At 47.3% G+C, this 17,934-nt stretch overlaps 1 protein-coding gene across 4 annotated transcripts in view; it reads left to right on the forward strand.

Annotated features, from left to right (window-relative positions):
• Positions 1 to 17,934, forward strand: part of LOC144936486 (USP6 N-terminal-like protein) — a 63,122-nt gene that overhangs the window by 17,981 nt on the left and 27,207 nt on the right. The window contains exon 1 of one of the 4 annotated variants that reach the window (XM_078863585.1): positions 14,043 to 14,581. The exons of the other annotated variants lie outside the window; for them this stretch is intronic. Coding sequence (XP_078719711.1) covers positions 14,566 to 14,581 — 16 coding nt within the window. The 5' untranslated portion in view covers positions 14,043 to 14,565. Of the gene's footprint in view, positions 1 to 14,042; positions 14,582 to 17,934 lie in introns of those variants that run through there. 4 annotated transcript variants of the gene reach the window in all.

Genomic DNA, 17,934 nt, shown 5'->3' on the forward strand with positions numbered 1-17,934 from the left:
CTTTGGAGGCAACACATTTATTAACACCAACACACGAACACAAAGGGGTAACTGCCCCTTTACCAGATAGCATCCTATGGTGGTGGACCACCAGGCTACAATGGACAGGACCCCAACTTGGGTCCAGGTCCACGTGTTGGTGACTCTTCTGGGACGTAGAACGTAGATTCTTCAGGATAACAACAGCAGCCGGTCCCACTGGGGGACCCGGCTTGTATATCCCGTGGCGGGGCCCGCTCCGCCCCTGGCCACGACCACCTTCGAGAACCCCCGAGCGGGTTCCCGGGCCTGACACGTGATCATCCCAGCCCCCCTTTGGGGGCCCCCGGGTAGACACCTCTGGTCACATGTCCTCCGGGGTCAACCAGAGTACCATGGCCCCTTGCAGCCCCGTTCCGTGACCTGCACTCTCGCACCCTATCCTGTACAGGCTGGCACTGCACGCAGAGCGTGGTGCCATCCGTCAATGTCAGTCATTGCTCCCCGAGCCCCGCTAGGGCCGGTACTGCATCCACCTTCAGTGGTGTCTGCGATGAACATCGCACGCCGTGCCTCTCCTAGGTCCGCTTCGCACAGTGACATAAAACGATGTCACTACACAAGTATGGAGTCTTTGGGGAAGCGGGGTTAGTGTGCAGCTGAAACCGTGAAATATCGCTGGCATTAGCGTTACAGTCATGAAACATGTAAACGTTTTGCAAGTTCCATTGGAGCCAACCAAATGTTATACATCATAGAGTCCGGCAGCTGCGTGGATTGTCGAATGGTGCTTTTGTGGCTATGCCCTTGTCGCAAAGAAGTATTCGTGCCAAGTGCGTTTTGCGGAGGTGGAAATATAAGGGTGTGTGCAACTGCGACGTGTGAAGGAGGGCACGCCACAAGAAATTTCCTTGTTGTTCTTCTGAAAGACTTCTTACGCTTGGTGTATTGTATCTCGGAGCCACACAAGAATGACGTAAAGGGCAATTGCGTAACATTGGGTCCTCGTTTGCCCTGCCATTAGCGTGACTTCAACTTGGGGAAAACAAGTGCGTTTCGCTGGAGTTGGCACCAGCGGACGGGATGGCGTGTCAACCTTTTCTTTTTTCCCAACTCGCTTGAATTGACATTGATGGAAGGAGCTCGGGCAGTGGGCTGAATGTAAAAAAAAGCGAAAGTCTCGTATCAACAAAAAGTGCACAAGTAATATTAAGAAATAAAAAAAACTTTTCGCTCGTAATTTGTTCGGAGTGAGTCGTTGTTGTTAAAGCTTCGTGAAACATCTTCTGGGGTTGTATCGCGAAACACAACCACGCATAGGAAGTACATTTGAGTGAAAGCTTTCCTATGTGCATTGTCGCAGAAAATAGTTGTTATCGCAGGTTTTGGTCCCCAATTTTCCTCCCCTGCAACACTGGCCCCCTCTCTGCCAGTCCCCAGGGTGACATAGGGGGGGGGTGCGTTGAGCAGATTGGTGAAGCAGCTGGCCGCGCTGACTGTCACTCGTCATGAAGCCAGCGCTTTGGGGCGACGACGCGTGGCCGATCGCGCACGGAGACACCGCCACGTGCGCGCGGGACACACACACACCGACGGGCAGGGCTTAGAGGTGGCCAGTAGGCAGCGAATACAGTCAATTGTTTTTTGTGACTGTTTGTTAAATGACGTCCGCTTTTTCGCGTGGGTTTTCTCTGGGCACTCGATTTTCCTCCCATGCATGTAAAAATACCCAATAAAGATATAGCCAGGTTAACACGTAGGCTTTCGCGACTCATCCATAATACAGGTTTTTGGTGTATTGTACTTCAGATCCACACAAGTATGATGTAAAGGGTAATTGCGTAACATTGGGTCCTCGTCTGCCCTGCCTTTAGCGTGACTTCAACTTGGGGAAAGAAACTGCGTTTCGTAGGAGTTGGAACGATCGTATTATGAAGGAAATGGCCAAAATCCCAAAGTAAGACGTGCCTAAAGGGTATTGAACGCAGTGAGGTTTAAATGAAAAATGCAGTTTTTGTTTTGTCTGGTGCTTGGATAACAAAATAATGGTTACATTTGTTCCTTTATGCATCCTCTGACCAAGAGAGAGCTACGTTAAGAAAAATCAAACACTTTTGCAGCTGCCACCGCATTCACCTTCAGTGGCTGTGGCAAGGATTGCCTCTCAAGAATTGGCCTACGAAGTCATTCTAGACGCTGCAAACCCCACAGCTGACCTCGTAAGGTGCAAAAGAATTGTCTCACGAGACCCACAGGCCCTTTTTATGCATCCCCTGCAAAATGGATGTTTTTTGTCTTTTATTTTTGCTATTCCTGCTCTGCTCATGCACCACGGATCTCCCTTATGAAATAGCCGGGCAACTGGCTAAACGGGAGCATCCGTGTAACATATATAAAATAAGGTTCAACTTGAAATTCACTCTGTTGCAAATGCATTGCATGATATAATTTAATCCCGAATAAATTGTTCTTCGTTTGAAGTCACGAGTCAGAGCTGCGCTGGGGCTCATCTCCTCTGACAACCCTGAGCGAGTGCTAGAAATTCCACATTCCTGTGCCATTGTTTATTTCACCATTATGCGGATTAAATGGCCATAGCCGAATTGCATGAACACAAGACACACGTATTAAACACACACACACCCCTGAGAGAAATTGAAAGTAGCCCTTTGTGATATGGAAATTGTAGCATGAGAGGGAAGCTGTTATCGTGAGTGCTGTGCCTTAATCATAGAGCGCTGTATGCACGTAAGCCACCCACCCCACAGGGCTGGCAACCTGTAGCTCATGGAGAAACTTTCCGGCGCGTTCAACGCAGCTGGAGCGAAAGCGGAACCCATTCCCGTGTTGAGTAACTTGCCCATATGTGCTGCAACGTTTTTACTGCTCGCCCAATATTTTCAAATGGCTGAAAGAGGAAGTGTTATAACAGTGGTCAAGAATTGAAAAATAATTCGTCCAATTCGTATGAAAGTTGAACCTATGACTAAAATCACCCGAAATGCGCCCAAACTCAGAAGATAAGCAGATAACATGGATAGTGCTTGGATGGGCAACCACCATGCATAGCAGGTGTCTTAGACTGCTGTGGGGCTGTTCAGAGAGAAGTAGGGGGCAGTACAGCGACACATATAGCACTGTACGTGTGCTGGAGAGATTCCCATCGATAAGCTAATTTCGCGACGTGACGCTTATCAGTACAATCAGGGTAACATTGGTGGAAAATGATCGTTTCTGCAGTTGTTTTTTATTAGACGGGGCAGCCTTGCAGTGAGCGTTGGCCCCACGGCCACCTGCCCGGGAGAGTATTGTGCCCAACGTGACGAGGAGGTGGCCTGGACATTACCCATGCGAACTGAGGAAGGCGTACGCCCGAAAGCGGCACGAATCCCCCGTTTCCTGTCGCAGTTAATCACAAAGTACTTGAGCCCTTAATCTTATCGTCTCCCTCCCTAATCAGCCGCCACGTAAAGCTCCCGTGAGCATCCATCACCGTTGCGGTCCTTCCCCCCCCCCCATGTCCGTCTCCCATCAAGGGTTTCGCTCGGGATGCTCGCCAAATGCGCTTGTCGGAATCTTTATCGGAAGCTTTATTGAGACTGGAGGAGGAGTCCGATGAACTTACGGAAGCCCTTTTTCATCGATGTCCAGTGTGGGCTGGTCGGCAAGTTACAACAGCAAACAAGACAAAAAAACGAAGTGCAAAATAGAGGAAATGGTAAGCGAGTCACTAAATAAAATTAAATACAGGGGCTCTACTTACAAACGAGTTCGGTTCAAGAGGTCTGTTCGTAAGTCCAACTTCACTCCTGTCGATTCCAAACATGTTGTACGGCGTGTACACTAAACACGGGGAATGGCTTTAAAAGTTTTATAATCTCCTGTAGATGTAGATGCCACTGGTTCTTCACGTTCTGCAGATGTAGATGCCACCACCGCCACCTGTTGCGTGGCGGTTGAATTAACGGCTCTCGGTCCGAATGGGCAACTGGACATACGGACAGGTTTGTTCGTATCTCTGAAAGTTCCTAAGTCGCAAGTTTGTAAGTTCAGGAGTCCCTGTACAAAATTAATGTATCACTTATATATAATAGTCCGATTTATCGAGCTTTTGGGAAACGTAGCAAAAACAACAACAAAATGGTCTCAGACCACACCAAGATAACAGCACACAGTCGTAGTCCCTCAATAAAACGGCACATTAACATTGAACTATAGATACGCAGGTTTTAGCCTGATGGTGGAAAATCTGGCTGTCATAGTACACAACTCCCGCCGATATCCATGCTGGGGACACCTCGACATGCCCCTAGTGCTGCAGGGTTTACCGGGATCGTTGTACCACCCCGAATCTTATGTTTGTCAACGAACAATTGGATGGCACCAACATTTGGAGAATTTTCAGATTAATTTTGTCCCGTACTTTGTGAGACTTCACCATGCCTAAACAATCCGGAATGTACCCTGTCTTATCAGATATCAGTTGCTAAGCAGGATTTTAAGCCTGGATACTATTTTGATGGATGATACGCATGTGTAACAGGTGTTATAGGCTGTGACGGTATGTAGTTGGGCAGCAGGCCAGTGCATAAAAGTCTGTTGGACTTCATTACTACAATGTCTCTGCTCCCCGCCGTCACCAACCCGTACTGACCAGAGTGGTGAAGTATGCTCAAACAACCCAAATGGCCCACAAGGCGTCATCGGTGGGCCTTCATCCAGTGGTAGTTTTTATAAAGGCCTGTACGTGTTTATTCAGCCAGTCGGCCCCTCCCTGTGGTCAATGAAAGGAGTTGCCACTTTCTGGGAAGTCGTTCGTGGTTTTTCTGTGGAGAGGACTGGGCCAACACCATTAGGAATGTGGAATTTCCACCACTGGGCCCAAGGCGGCCAGTGGAGATATGAGTGCCATCCCGCCCTCGTTTGAGCACGGTGGCATTTGAGACTTTTTAATCTGCGGCACGGATGTAGCAGCTGTTTCTCATGTTTGATCTGCTCTTGGAATGAATGTTACCCTTCCCTATTGCCTGCCGTTTTTAATTACTTTGCACATGTTTACATTCCGCCTTGGTTTGTTTTGCTCTCTCTTGCGAGCATTTTGAGATGGCGAATATACTCAACACTCCAGTGAGCAACAAGTGTGTGTGTGTTGAGGATGCTCTTGCAAACCCCGCCGTGAAACACAGGCCACGGCGCTTCTCTTGGTCTGCCGTGCGCCGTGGAGGACTTCACCAGGGCTAGACTGGACCAAATCGTCCTCGTCATCATCATCATGTGCCCCATACGGGACAAACCGAGGTGTGCGGTGGCCACGCACGCGTGAATAAAAAGAAAACGCGTGAAAACTCGTGACTCCAGCTGAAGACTAGATAGATACTGGGGCTCATCCACTGTAGCTTGGAAGCTATCAGTAATTATTCGCTGATTATCTAAAAAATACTCAATTGGAATATACACGGCAATCATCACCTCCCTAATGCATAAAACTTGGCAGGATTTTTCTGAAAAAGGGTCATGAGACTGACTCGGTGAGCCTTTCCTGGGTAAACAGGCGTAATAATTATAATACATAACATAATTTGTCTTGAGAATAGGTTTTCCCCTTTTTTCTGGCAACAAAACAGGATAATTTGTCTTGTCGCAGTGGTGTACATGGAGTATACAGCACATGTATACACCACGCGCTGTATATGCACGTGTGTTATGTTTCTGAATACTTTATTTAATTTAAATTTGACCACCTTTTTCATAAACCTCGTGGTTGACAGCAGAGGGCAGTGCGGTAACAACCATTGGTGGACTGTACCTCTGCACCATATATCATGGGACTTTTTTGCCAGTATCAAAGTATGAAAAATAAGGTTTTATTCTTTATAGCAAAAAAAAACCCCTGCATTAACTCCACGTACTTGTGGTGAACATGCAAACAAACATGCTCTGATAATTATGGGCATTGTCTTTGAAATTGATTGGCCTCTACACCAACACTATCAGAGCGTTTCTAACACCTGCTTTATATTATTGGTTCTTTCGGTAAAGTCACGTAGAAGGGAAACAATAAAATAATACAAAATATTAAACAATTAAATAATAAAAATATAAAACAATATTGTGAGAATTTTTTTTTATATTTGTATTGTTTCCCTTCTACGTGACTTTACCGAAAGAACCAAGAATTTGAATCCCTGCAGTCACGAAAGCTTTAAATCAAAACACCTGCTTTATTGCCAGAAAGGGTCAAACATCTTTCCTTTTTTTCCATTATAAGCACCCTGTCGTGCCAACCCGCACTGGCCAAGCGTGATAAAGTCTGGTCATAGAGCCCCCATCACCCACGCAGTGTGGGAAGGCCTTGATCCTGCAGTAGGTTAACACAAGGGCTGTTCATTTGCCGTCGTTAATTAACTCTGCTGTTGTTACAATGGCATATACAGTTTGTTTGTGTGTTTGTTGAACTTATTTTGCACCGTATATAGCCAACCGTGCTTGCCGGATGTGGAGGTGGAAGGACAACTAACTAAACACCAAAAGCAGTTCTAAAGAAATTAGTTTTCATATTCTTGGTTCTTTCGGTAAAGTCACGTAGAAGGGAAACAATAAAATAAAAAAATATATAAAACAATAAAATTCTCACGACGTTTCGATTGCAACACAAGAAATCATCATCAGGTGTGAAAACCACAGCAAGCAAATTTGAAAAAAGTGGAGGTTTTTTATTGTTTCCCTTTTACGTGACTTTACCGAAAGAACCAAGAATATGAATCCCTGCAGTCACGAAAGCTTTTAATAAAAAAATGAGTTTTCAATTTAGATTTAAAATTGAATAGCTCCAGTGGCTTCCTAATGTCGGAATGAAGATCGTTCCAGACGGCCGCAGAAGTGCATCTAAAGCGTGCGTTGAACTAACTATCTTTGTTCAATGGTTAGGCAAAAGTACGCGCGTGTTTACCATATTTATATATATTTATGTTGTCTTATTTGTATTTTTATATTTAGATTTACTGAGCAGCAGTGGCCATCTCTCTCTTAGCAAAACGAAGGAAAGTTTTGAATGTAAACTGCTTTCTCAGCCACTAACATTTGAGTTTATGTAAACTTTAGTTGACTGGAATTTAACATTGGACAAATCTCTTTAGCCTTGGTTTTTTACCAAATGTATCTTATGCAGCTCTTTGGAGGCTGGGTTGGGGGCCACACTTTGTGTCTGGGACTGCCAACCTGCGGGGATATTTGGGTGCTTGTAGACATGAGTACAAGCAAGTCGGTATCTGGTATACCTGGGTAGATTGTTTGAGTGTTATCCCCTCGTATGCTTGCCTTTCCTCAGTACTCCTCTCAAATTTATAAAACCTGTTAATGAATCCAAGCATCCTGAGCGCAGGAGCCTCCTGAAAAAGAGTCTTGGGACTCGGGGCGAGGCTTTCGTTTGCTAAATGTTCATCATCAGTCCTGATGCATCCACTGCTGGATAAATGCCTCCCCAAGCCATCGCCTTCCCTGATGAACCTGTGATGCAACAATCCACCGAGCGCCTGAATGTGAGTTGCTTTAATGGCTCCATCTCCCCGGTGTAACTCCCTTTTGGACACATTCCAAACCTTGGCTGCCACTCCTTGGGCCCAAGTTGACTTCTGTACTTACACTTCCCTAACAGTTGGATAAATACTTTGTGCTTGTTGTTAAAAAGACACTACGGCATACCTTTATTTTTTCCAAATTAAATTTATCATTGGTTCAGGGAAATATATTTGAAGGCTCTTGACAGACAGTGTGTTCTCTTTATTGCATTCTTTAAGAGATGATTATGTTTCAAATTGAAAGCCTTCCAGGCACCTTTCACCCGTTCTGTCTGACACACTTCAATCCTCCGCTCACGATTCCCTCCCAGGACGTGCCTCCTTGTCGAAGCTGACAGCTGAATTCCCCCAAGCAATTCTCGCAGGAAGCATTGAAGATTGTATCCAGACTAAACAAACACTGGCCCGTTGCAGGGGTGAGCGGGTGCGTGCGTGTGTGTGCACACGGTAGTGGGGAGCGGTAGTGTGGCGGTTAGCCCCGCTGAGCTACGAATCCGGCAACCCGAGTTCCACACCCGCTCACGGCCAAGATCAGTGACGATTATCTGAATCGGTCCTGGGCCTCCCTGAGGTTGACTCAGCCTCAAATGAGTACCTGGTGTGGTGTTTAAATATCGCCGCTGGGGAGACAAAGGCGGCCGGGCGTCCACCCCCTCGTGCACCGTGCTGGCTTTCATAGGTGCTCGCGAACAGCACTTGCCCAAACATTCTGTTTAAGGCTATTTGGGGGATCTGTGTCTGTTTGTGTGCATGTGTAACTGCTTTTACTCTTACAGTTTGCGTGGTTATGCTTTTGTGTGTGGCTACGTGTGGTGATAGCCACACCCCCCCCCCCATGCACCGCGCCTGCCTTAATCGGTAATTGACGACATAACTTTCTCCAACCATCTTGTTAACTCTAAATGGGGATCTTCGTCTTTGGTTTGTGTATTTCTGAGAGCGTGTGCGTATGGGGAGCAGTGGTGTCGTGGTTACCGCTCTTCGCTATGAGCCCTGTGGCTAAAATCAGTGACGAGTGGTATCTGAATCTGTCCTGAGGCTTCTTGAGGTTGATTCAGCATGAATAAAAACCCATCTTAAGCATCAGCACCACTGTACTGGCCATGGAACTTCTTGTGTGCCTACTGGCTGTATTAGGTTATCACCCAACAACAAACAGTTTAACTTTTTGTTTGTAAAGCTCAAGGGATATTGTTTTTTTGTGTGGAGGAACTAGTCGTACAGTTTCGTGTTTCACACATTAAACTGCAATCTTGATAACCCAGGTTCATTTCCTGGCCGTTCACGTACCCTCACCAGTCGTACATGGTATCTGAAGTTGGCCCTTGCCTCCCCTAGGTTGACTCGGAGCAAAATGAGTACCTGGTGTAGTGTGTGTGAATGTCAGAAGATGGGAGACCAAGGCTGGCAAGCTACAATCCTAAATTCACCACTCCCTCATGTGCGTTTTGTGTTTTGTCTGTTGTCCTTCCCCCGCACCTCCGATTAGCACGTTTGGCTATGTACGGTGCGAAAGAAGTTTGACATACATACATACATACTGTTGTCCTCAATAGGTGCTCGCGAAAATACTCTTTTTCTCACGGTCTGTACAGCTAAATGGAAGATGTTAATCGTCTTTCTCTCTGCACTGATGAGAGCGCACGCTAGGAGCCCCTGTAACCGTGCGATTACATCTGCTACCCACTCCGCAGGCTTCTATCTCCCAGCATCGCATTCCTCCGTCTCACCATATGTCTCAAACAAAAGTTGACGTCTGTGCGTGGCCCTTAGTACAGCAGCATTGGGGCGACAGTTGTGTCTGTGGTCACAGTTATGGGAAGACTGCTCTTGGGTTAACGGCAAAACGTGCACATTTAATAGACGTATCTCGGAGGGTTTTTTTTGTGTCAGCGTGTCCCACCAAGTGTTATTCATTGTACCTAATTTATCAAGCCCTTACAGATAATGTAAGAAGGTGAGCTCAGGTTGAGGCTCCGGCCAGGATTTGAACGTTAAGCTGCCCGAATGCGAGTCCAATATTAAAATGACAACACCACCCTTAAAGCAAACAACAGTAATAAGTACAGGTTCAGAAAGGTACGTTCCATTATTAACGAATCATAATGAGGCAGTAGTTTGAACTGTGTGGTTGAAATGTTGTCAACGTATTACTCGTGTATTTGTGCTTTTTTCTTAAGTTAAAAAGCTCGAGTGACGTTCAGCAGCACATAACAGGAGAAGTTGAAACCATCACACCCGAGATGTTGACATACACCCGGGACGTTCTTGAATCTGATGTGTCCCGCTAATTCCATGGGGCACTTGGGGAGCTTTAGAGAGATAAAATAACTCGGTGGATAAAATCTTCACGACCCAGTGGTCCATGTGTGGGGTACAGTGGGGAGCGGTGGTGTAGCGGTCACCGCGCTGCGCTATGAACACAGCGAGCCAAGTTTGATTCCCGCTCACGGCCAAACACCGTTGATGATTATCTGACACGGTCCTGGGCCTCCCCTAGGTTGACTGAGCCTCAAATGAGTATCTGGTATGGTGTGTATACATCGCCATTGGGGAGACAAAGGCGGTCGGGTGTGGTGCTGGCCACCCACCCCCTCGTGTACCGTTCCGGCTTTCATAGGTGCTCGCTAACAGCACTTGCTCCAACGGTGTGTAAAGGCTATACGGGGATCTTTGTCTTTGGGGTACAGTGGTGCATTGGTTAGGACACTTCGCTATGAACCCGGCGACCCGAGTTCCATTCTCGTTCACGGTCAACATCGGTGGCGAATACTTGAACCAGTCCTGGGCCTCCCCAGGGTGACTCTGGGTTAAATGTTTACCTGGTGCGGTGTGTAAATATCAGCACTGGAGAGACAAAGGTGGCTGGGCGTGGTGCTGGCCACCCACCCCTTCGTGTACCGTTCCGGCTTTCATAGGTGCTCACTAACAGCACTTACCCCTACAGTCTGTGGGGGATCTTTGCCTTTGTATAGTTTTATCAACTAAACTCATAATGCTGTCTAATCATAATTATACAGCCATGGATGATGTCTTCATGAACACCCTGAGGGTGGAGAAGTGGTGCAGGAGTGGATCGCTTACTGCTCTACGAACCCAGCGACCAAAGTTCGATTCCCGGCTCAGGCTAACGTCAGCACCGAGTGATATGTGAACCGGTGCTGTGCCCCCACCCTTCCAACTCGCTCCGAGCATCGTGGCGGTGTGTGCTCAAACAACTCCCATGATCGGCAGGGTGTGGGAAGGCCTTCATCCACCAATGGATTGTTAAAAGACTGCAAATGTGTTTTTTGTGTGTGTGACTTTTTGTACCTTTCTTCTACTTTCCACTCCTGTTTTTTTTATTATTTGTTGTTGTGACTGACCCCCGTGCCTCTACTGGACATCTGTGATAAAGAGCTTCATAGCTCATCGGATTCTTCCGCCGGTCTAAATTAACCTTTCCGATCCTGATTCTAAAGTTGTTGCATGCTACAGCGATAGATACGGAAGACGTCGCGTCCCTGTTCCTACTCTGCCGACGGCGAGTGCACGCGGGTGACTAAACAGGATGCGCTTGATGGGGCGCGGCTTGCAAGTGTGAACACCTGCCTGTATGGGGAGTGGCGGTGTAGCGGTTAGCGCGTCACCAGTTTTGGGCCTCCCCTAGGTCGACTCGGCCTTAAATGAGTACCTGATGCGGTGTTTAAACATCGCCACTGGGGTGACAAAGGTGGCCGGGCATGGTGCTGGCCATCCACCAACCTCGTGTGCCTATTCCAGCCTTCATAAGTGCTCGCTAACAGCACTTGCCCCAACAGTCCGTTAACGCTATACGGGGGATCTTTGTTGACGCAGGGCGAGCTAGCCTTGCGACGAGAACGCCTCCCCACTGTGTCCCGCGCCGCCACCGCCCGTGTGTGACGCAGCATTCCCTTGTTATTCGCGAAGGATACATTCCGGAGATGTTCGTGAATTCTTGTGGGTGATGATGATGTTGGCCCATGAATGTGGTGCATGCAGCGTCTGCAGATGCTTCTAAAGTTTTCCAAATTTCTCTGTCGATCTCTCTCATCACCTTATCTCATCACTTTTTCTCTCTCTCGATGCAATCGTATAGAGTTCCAGATGTGACTCTCAGATAGGCAAACTCGCGTATGGCAAGTTCGTGAATAACGAGGGAATGCGGTACAGAGCTGGGCTCAGCGATGCTCGCGATCAGAAAATTATAGATACCTAGTCATGGATGGCAATTGATATCTAAAGCAAGTCCCAGCCTCCTCCCCCTCTTTATCAACCCGCATTGACCAATGTGGTGAAGTGTGATCAAATAAACCCCATGACCGATGCAGCATTGAGAGGTATTTGTCCGACAGCAGACTAACAAAGAAAGGGCTGGCCATTTACGTTTAAAATCTGTTCGTGCACTTCCTACATATCATGTTATATAATTTATTATACTATTAGAAGAATTACGAATGGTATTGAGAGCAGTGGTATTCCTTTGTTAGTGTGCCACAGCGAATGTTCAGCCGCGGAGGACGTTTATCAAGAATAAAATCCTCATCGTTACTCTGAGTTAATAAAAAATCGGTACCGCTTTGTGAAAAGTCTCCAGTGCTCGTTCTTACGGAGAGACTGGCTCCCCCCCCCACCATGGGAATGTGGAATTCACACCACTGGCTCAAGTCTGCCAGTGGACGTGAGTGCTTCCCCATTGTTCGTTGAGCGTGGACAAATTTTTGACAAGTTTCTGAATTTGAAGTAAAGAGAGAGAAAGAACTTTGGCCGAGTCCCTACACACGCGGTCGCGTTTCGCACACACACACAATGTAGTGGCACGCAATGACGTGCTCTTGGGAATGGCGCCAGGGGAGGTGTCATTTTGAAGACCAAATAAATCGGCAAAGCGCAGACTTGTTTTGATGATTCTCCACGTGCTGCCCTTCAATCTTCTTCTGCTGTACGGCTGATGTAGATACAGAGCAACAACCACAATTTCACATTCAGATGGTCGAGCTAGATAACCTTGTCAGAAGCAGCGGGAGTGTATTATCGCTGTGATGTCTCCTTTGTATTTGTGGATTGGGAATTGCGTCGTTATGTGTTGTACGGTCTGTTATGGATGATCACAGTCGCACACCGCTGGAGAGTTTTAAATGGTCCATTTGTGCATCAGGTGTCCGCATCTGCCATGTTTTGTGCACATGCGATTTGGAGCAGACCATGAGCTCTTAAAATCTAACCACAGACCCTTGAACTTAGTAGGTGCACGGACCTTGTAGCTGCTGAAGCTGAACCTTCCGACTCGTGTGGAGTGTCGTGTAGGTATGGGCCATGGGGCAGGAAGCAAGTCTTTAAAGTTTAAAGCAACGGGTACACGGCACAGCAGATGTCAGACGCTGCCTAAAGCCGGTGGTTCCTCTGCCTCAAAGGGCAGTGCGCTCGTTCTAATCTCTTGCGGCCGTCCCGAGCCACAGGTCAAAGCGAGAAGTTCGCTTGGGTGGCGGGGGGGACTTTCTGTCCTTGAGATGACCACGGTTTTACTTCCTACAGAGTGTTTAGCGTTCTATTGAGCATTGAGGGGACGATTAGCTCAGTCGACCTCCAACTGGGATATGATGCAACAAAAAACACAAACTTTTTAAGATACTGCCGGATCGCCCTTGGCAAAGACTTCATCGAAACCAGCAAACTTTCAACGTGGGAGATGACATAAGCGACATATATAACCCGCCTTGTGAACATATGTCTTTTTCGAATGAATGTACATGAAAGGATTGTCTGAAAAGAGCACGAGACTTATCGCAACGAACGATCCCGCTTGCGATGGTGATCTTGGTAGAGGGAAGCCTCGAGCGATGTCTAGCGGTGCCCCCCCGCCGCGTGTAAATACGGGACTCGGCTACGAAAGCCACGCCGAAAACCGGCGACCCTACATGGCGATGGGGCGACGTGCCACCCTCGCAACCCCCACCGCAAGCACCGCAGGTGATGTCAGCCCCAACGGAACCTAATGTTTTCGTTACGAAAGTAAAGATGCTTGCTGGTGATGTGGGCAAGGGAGCAAGGCGAAAGCTGTGCCAGGAATGATTTAATGGACTGAGATTAACGATTGAAGCCTGCAGTAGGATAAACACTCGCAGCAAGTCTGATGACAACAGTAGTGGGACGAATGACAGCATTGATTAAACTGTACAGAGGAGGAATCTTTATTATATTTAACTTTGCAATGTCCGTCCAAAGTCATTATCAGCGCCAAATGGTGACGGTTATGTTTTGCGGATGCAGACATATTTAACCGAGATCTTCCGTCTATGGCCTTGGGCAGAAAACAGATCTGGCGCGTGCAGCATAAGTTTTTTTTATAAACAAAGTGCCCCCCCCTCCGCCCGCGGTCGTTGCGACGAGGAGTGACGTCCGTGCTGGCAGCCTTCCCCCCCACCGTGCGCCCAGCAAGCCTGACGTCGTCTAACCACAGCAGCGAGTTAGGAGGAGCCGTCGTCACACTGCCTCTGCGCCGCACCAGCCTGTCGCACTGCAGCCGAGAGAGAGAGTGGAGAAGAAGAGCGAGCCGCCGTCGGCTCCACAGGCTGGTGGCGTTGAAAGAAAACTTCACCGCCGGTTTTTCTGGTGGGCGAGAGAAGAGAGAGAGAAAAGGCCGAGATATTACATGTGGTCTTGAAGAGCGCGCGTCTGTTGAATTGAGAACTTTGGGCAAGATTTTAACGACGACGGTCTTCACGACGGGGGCGAGTTTAAACCCGCTCGTTTTGGTCGCGTCAACATCGGCACGTCGTGCTCGCTTGGGCCTGAAGCTTCGCAGGTGTTGTTACTTTCTGGCTAACGCTAGCGCACCGGCGTGTCTGAATCAAGCTTTTGGCAGTGGTGCATTTACTGTTGACATCCAAACGTCACGGACGGGAGCGTCGACAGCACAAGTGAAGCGGCTGGGGATGCTGCTGCTGCTGTTGCCTTGACTTTTGGATGAGGACCACGACAACCAAAGGGCAATAAGCAACTTAAAATCATGAGGCACAAATGCTGTGGGTATACTTCTTAATTCCGTTTCTCTGCATCACGCTCGGCTATTGTTTCTTGATCACTGTGTGTTTGAGTACTCCATGTCAACGCTGAATATTCGTTTTTTTTATTTTCACGCGTATTTTTACCAATAGCGATTCAGTTTCGGGCTTTGCGTCTATTTAAATGTGTTTATGTTTTGCTTGTTTACAGATGCAGGCTTTGCGCCCAATTTAATTGTGTTTACGATTTTCTTGTTTACACTCTTGTTAAGATATATTTTCCAGAACTCGCAACCGAGCTGTGGCATGTCTTCCTGTTTATGCATTGCTCTTCATAACAAAAAAAAACTCATCGCATTCAAAAGTCAAAGTGCCTCCCTGATCAAATGATTCTGACGGGGAGACGCCATGCTAATGTGGAATTTCCGTCACTGGCTCGGAGCCAACAACAGAGATGAGCACTAAGTGCTTGTTTGGGCAAGCGAATAATTTTACACGACTTTGAGTGTAGAGCCTAGGAAACCCGCGCGCTGAATTTGTTTTTCATACAACTTGCTGTCCACAGCTGTTCCAAACGGCGTGTTTAACCAACAATGGTGTCTTCCTATGTCTTGCTCTGTCTCAGTTTGGTATCGTTATGCTGGGTAGGTCAAGAAGGGAACTTGACGGAGCATTCCCTGATCAGTATCTTTAACTCAAAACAACCTAAAAGTGAGCGCAGGTGAAATGTCAATAAAAATTTGCAAATGGAGTAAAATTTATATAGATACAGAACCCGAGATTCATCACATCTCAAGATGCTGTAGAGGAAGGAAGACATTTATGATGAGGTTATAGCGAAGGCGAGGAATTTGTTATGTATGTACGTTGAACTTCTTTTGCACCATATGTAGCCAATTGTGCTATTCGGAGTTTCAGGGGAAGGACAACAAACTAAACACGAAAGCAGTTCTAAAGAAATTTGTTTTCAATCCTAGATTTACAAGTCCATAGCTCCAGTGGCTTCCTCATATCGGAAGGAAGGGCATTTCAGACGGCCGCAGAAGCGCACTTGAAAGCACGCGATGTTACGTGAAGGGAAAGGTTGGTGGATGCACAGCATGAGAGAAAGATTCTTCACCACTGTGCGAGTGGAATGCACATGGACGTGCTTATCTGTCTTACGAGCCGAGTAGAATCATAAGCCTGGACTTGAACCAATAGATGGAATCGGCATTGCGGACTGCCAAGGAATGAGGGTGGGGTAGTTCCAAACTCGGGAACAACAGCTGAGGAGTGACCTCCCTTTGAACCGGGATTGACTGAAGGTTTTAACAGGAGGCCTTGGTTGCTGGATTGGAGGGCAGGGGAAGAGAAAAGTGCAATGCATGGGGAGAGAGGCGGTGGATGTTTTTGTCACTGACAAACTGCCGCGTTGCATTACATATTATAGAACAGTTGCGATGATTGCACGTGGCAGTTTGATGCAAGTTGAATCCCAGGGCTGTGACTGATGTGGTTTTTTTGTGTGTTTTGTGTTAATCCATTCAGGCCATGTGGAAGCACTTTACTATTTAGAGCACAGAACAAATAAACAAGTGATTTCCGTTCTAACGGAACGTTCCGTCATTCCTTCCCGTTGATGCAAATTGAAGGCCATATGAGACAGCTGGTTTTAACGTCCGCTGTGGTGCTGGAGGCTAGCTCTCTCCCTCACTCACGGAAGACAGCCTTATCCATTCAGATCAGGTGTCCATTTGCCAGTGGGTTCCTTGATTTGAAGCCAAGTTAAAAACCAATTGAAATGTCTGTTTTGCAAGGGAGACCTTGAATGTGACACTGATAATGTCGTGTATAGCACTTTTATCGCAGTAATACATGATAGGTAGTCACAGTTTAGTGTTTGCAATAAAATAATGGACCAATGGCAAGTGTGATTAATATGGCTTCGTAAAAAATACAATTGAAGTGTCACATAACGGGTGGCCTAGAGAAACAGTTGTAATGTGACCGCACCTTTTTATATTCATATAAGTGAAATCTCATCTCAAATGAGCAATGAACTACGCTCATATCTTGGCAGTCGTGAGTCGGTGGTGGAAACGATGCATTCCCAGGGCAGGCACTTTGACGTCCAGAAAAAGCTAAACCTATTTTAGTCACCGCTAGTGATGATTGTGGGCTGAGTCAACAACACCGGACTGGAACATTAACTGTTCCATTGTAAGTCAAGTGCTCTGACCACAGCACTACCCAGCCTGTTCACTGTGCTACTCGGTAGCCGTTGAACGTTAGACCAGCACGTACCTTTACATCTCTTTGTCAACCCACTGCCTTATGTATGTATGTTGAACTTCGCACCATGCGTAGCCAACCGCGCTAATCGGAGGTGCGGGGGGGAAGGACAACAACCTAAACACAAAAAGCAGTTCTAAGGAAATGAGTTTTCAATCTATATTTAATTGTGCATGGCTCCAGTGGCTTCCTAACATCGGAAGGAAGAGCGTTCCAGACGGCCGCAGAAGCGCGTCTGAAAGTGCGCGATGCGGTGACCGCCTTCGTTCGATGGTTGGCCAAAAGCCGCTGCTGTGAGGATGACCGGAGTTGACCAGATCAATGTCGATCGTGGCGGTGGTTTGACCCTACCTCGCCAAGCTTTTAAGTACAGGCTGGTGAAGGGAGCCATCTGGGACTGGATCAGATATCACTCGCCACTGATGTTAACTTGTGGTCGGAAATCGAACCCAGCATTTGCCGAGTTCAAGCACATTGCAGTACCCCACCTGCTCCACCTTTCCACTTGCGCTGTGGATGACAATGCTGGAAATCATCCGCTTGGGAATGTCTAACTCAATCGCCTTCAGGTGTGGTCGCTCTGTGGTTCAATGTCTACAGAGAAACCTCTTGAGTCACCAGTGCCACCACCTATACAGCAGTGAGTGTTGTTTTATGACTCCGCTCATTGTTGTGGGTCGGGGCATGGCTCAAACACTTTGGAATGTCTGCTGTAAAGTTGTATGATGTCACCAGTTGTGTCGAACAAAGCCACTGTGCTAAGCATACAGTGCTACATTCTTTACCATCAGCCACTGTGTCATCATCATCAGCGCCGTTACCACGGACTGGGGTCAGCAGGAGTACGTGGGTGGTTATTTTTTAACAGCGCTCAGCTTACTTCACCACCTCATGAAGGTTGTGAGCTTTTATTGTTAATGAGAGTTGACTGCCCCATGTTGTGTCTTCAGTCAATAAAATGACTTACCAGCTTTAGTGGGAACATCATGACGCCGTTTCTCATGTACGCTGACGGTCAGGTCACAAAGGAGAATGGGGAATTCCCACCCCTTGGTAATGGCTTCCGGTGGAAATAAACACTATCCCTGGCTATTTTTTCG

The sequence above is a fragment of the Lampetra fluviatilis genome, chromosome 16, assembly GCF_964198595.1.
Source record: "Lampetra fluviatilis chromosome 16, kcLamFluv1.1, whole genome shotgun sequence".
In the NCBI taxonomy this organism is placed as follows: Eukaryota; Metazoa; Chordata; class Hyperoartia; order Petromyzontiformes; family Petromyzontidae; genus Lampetra; species Lampetra fluviatilis.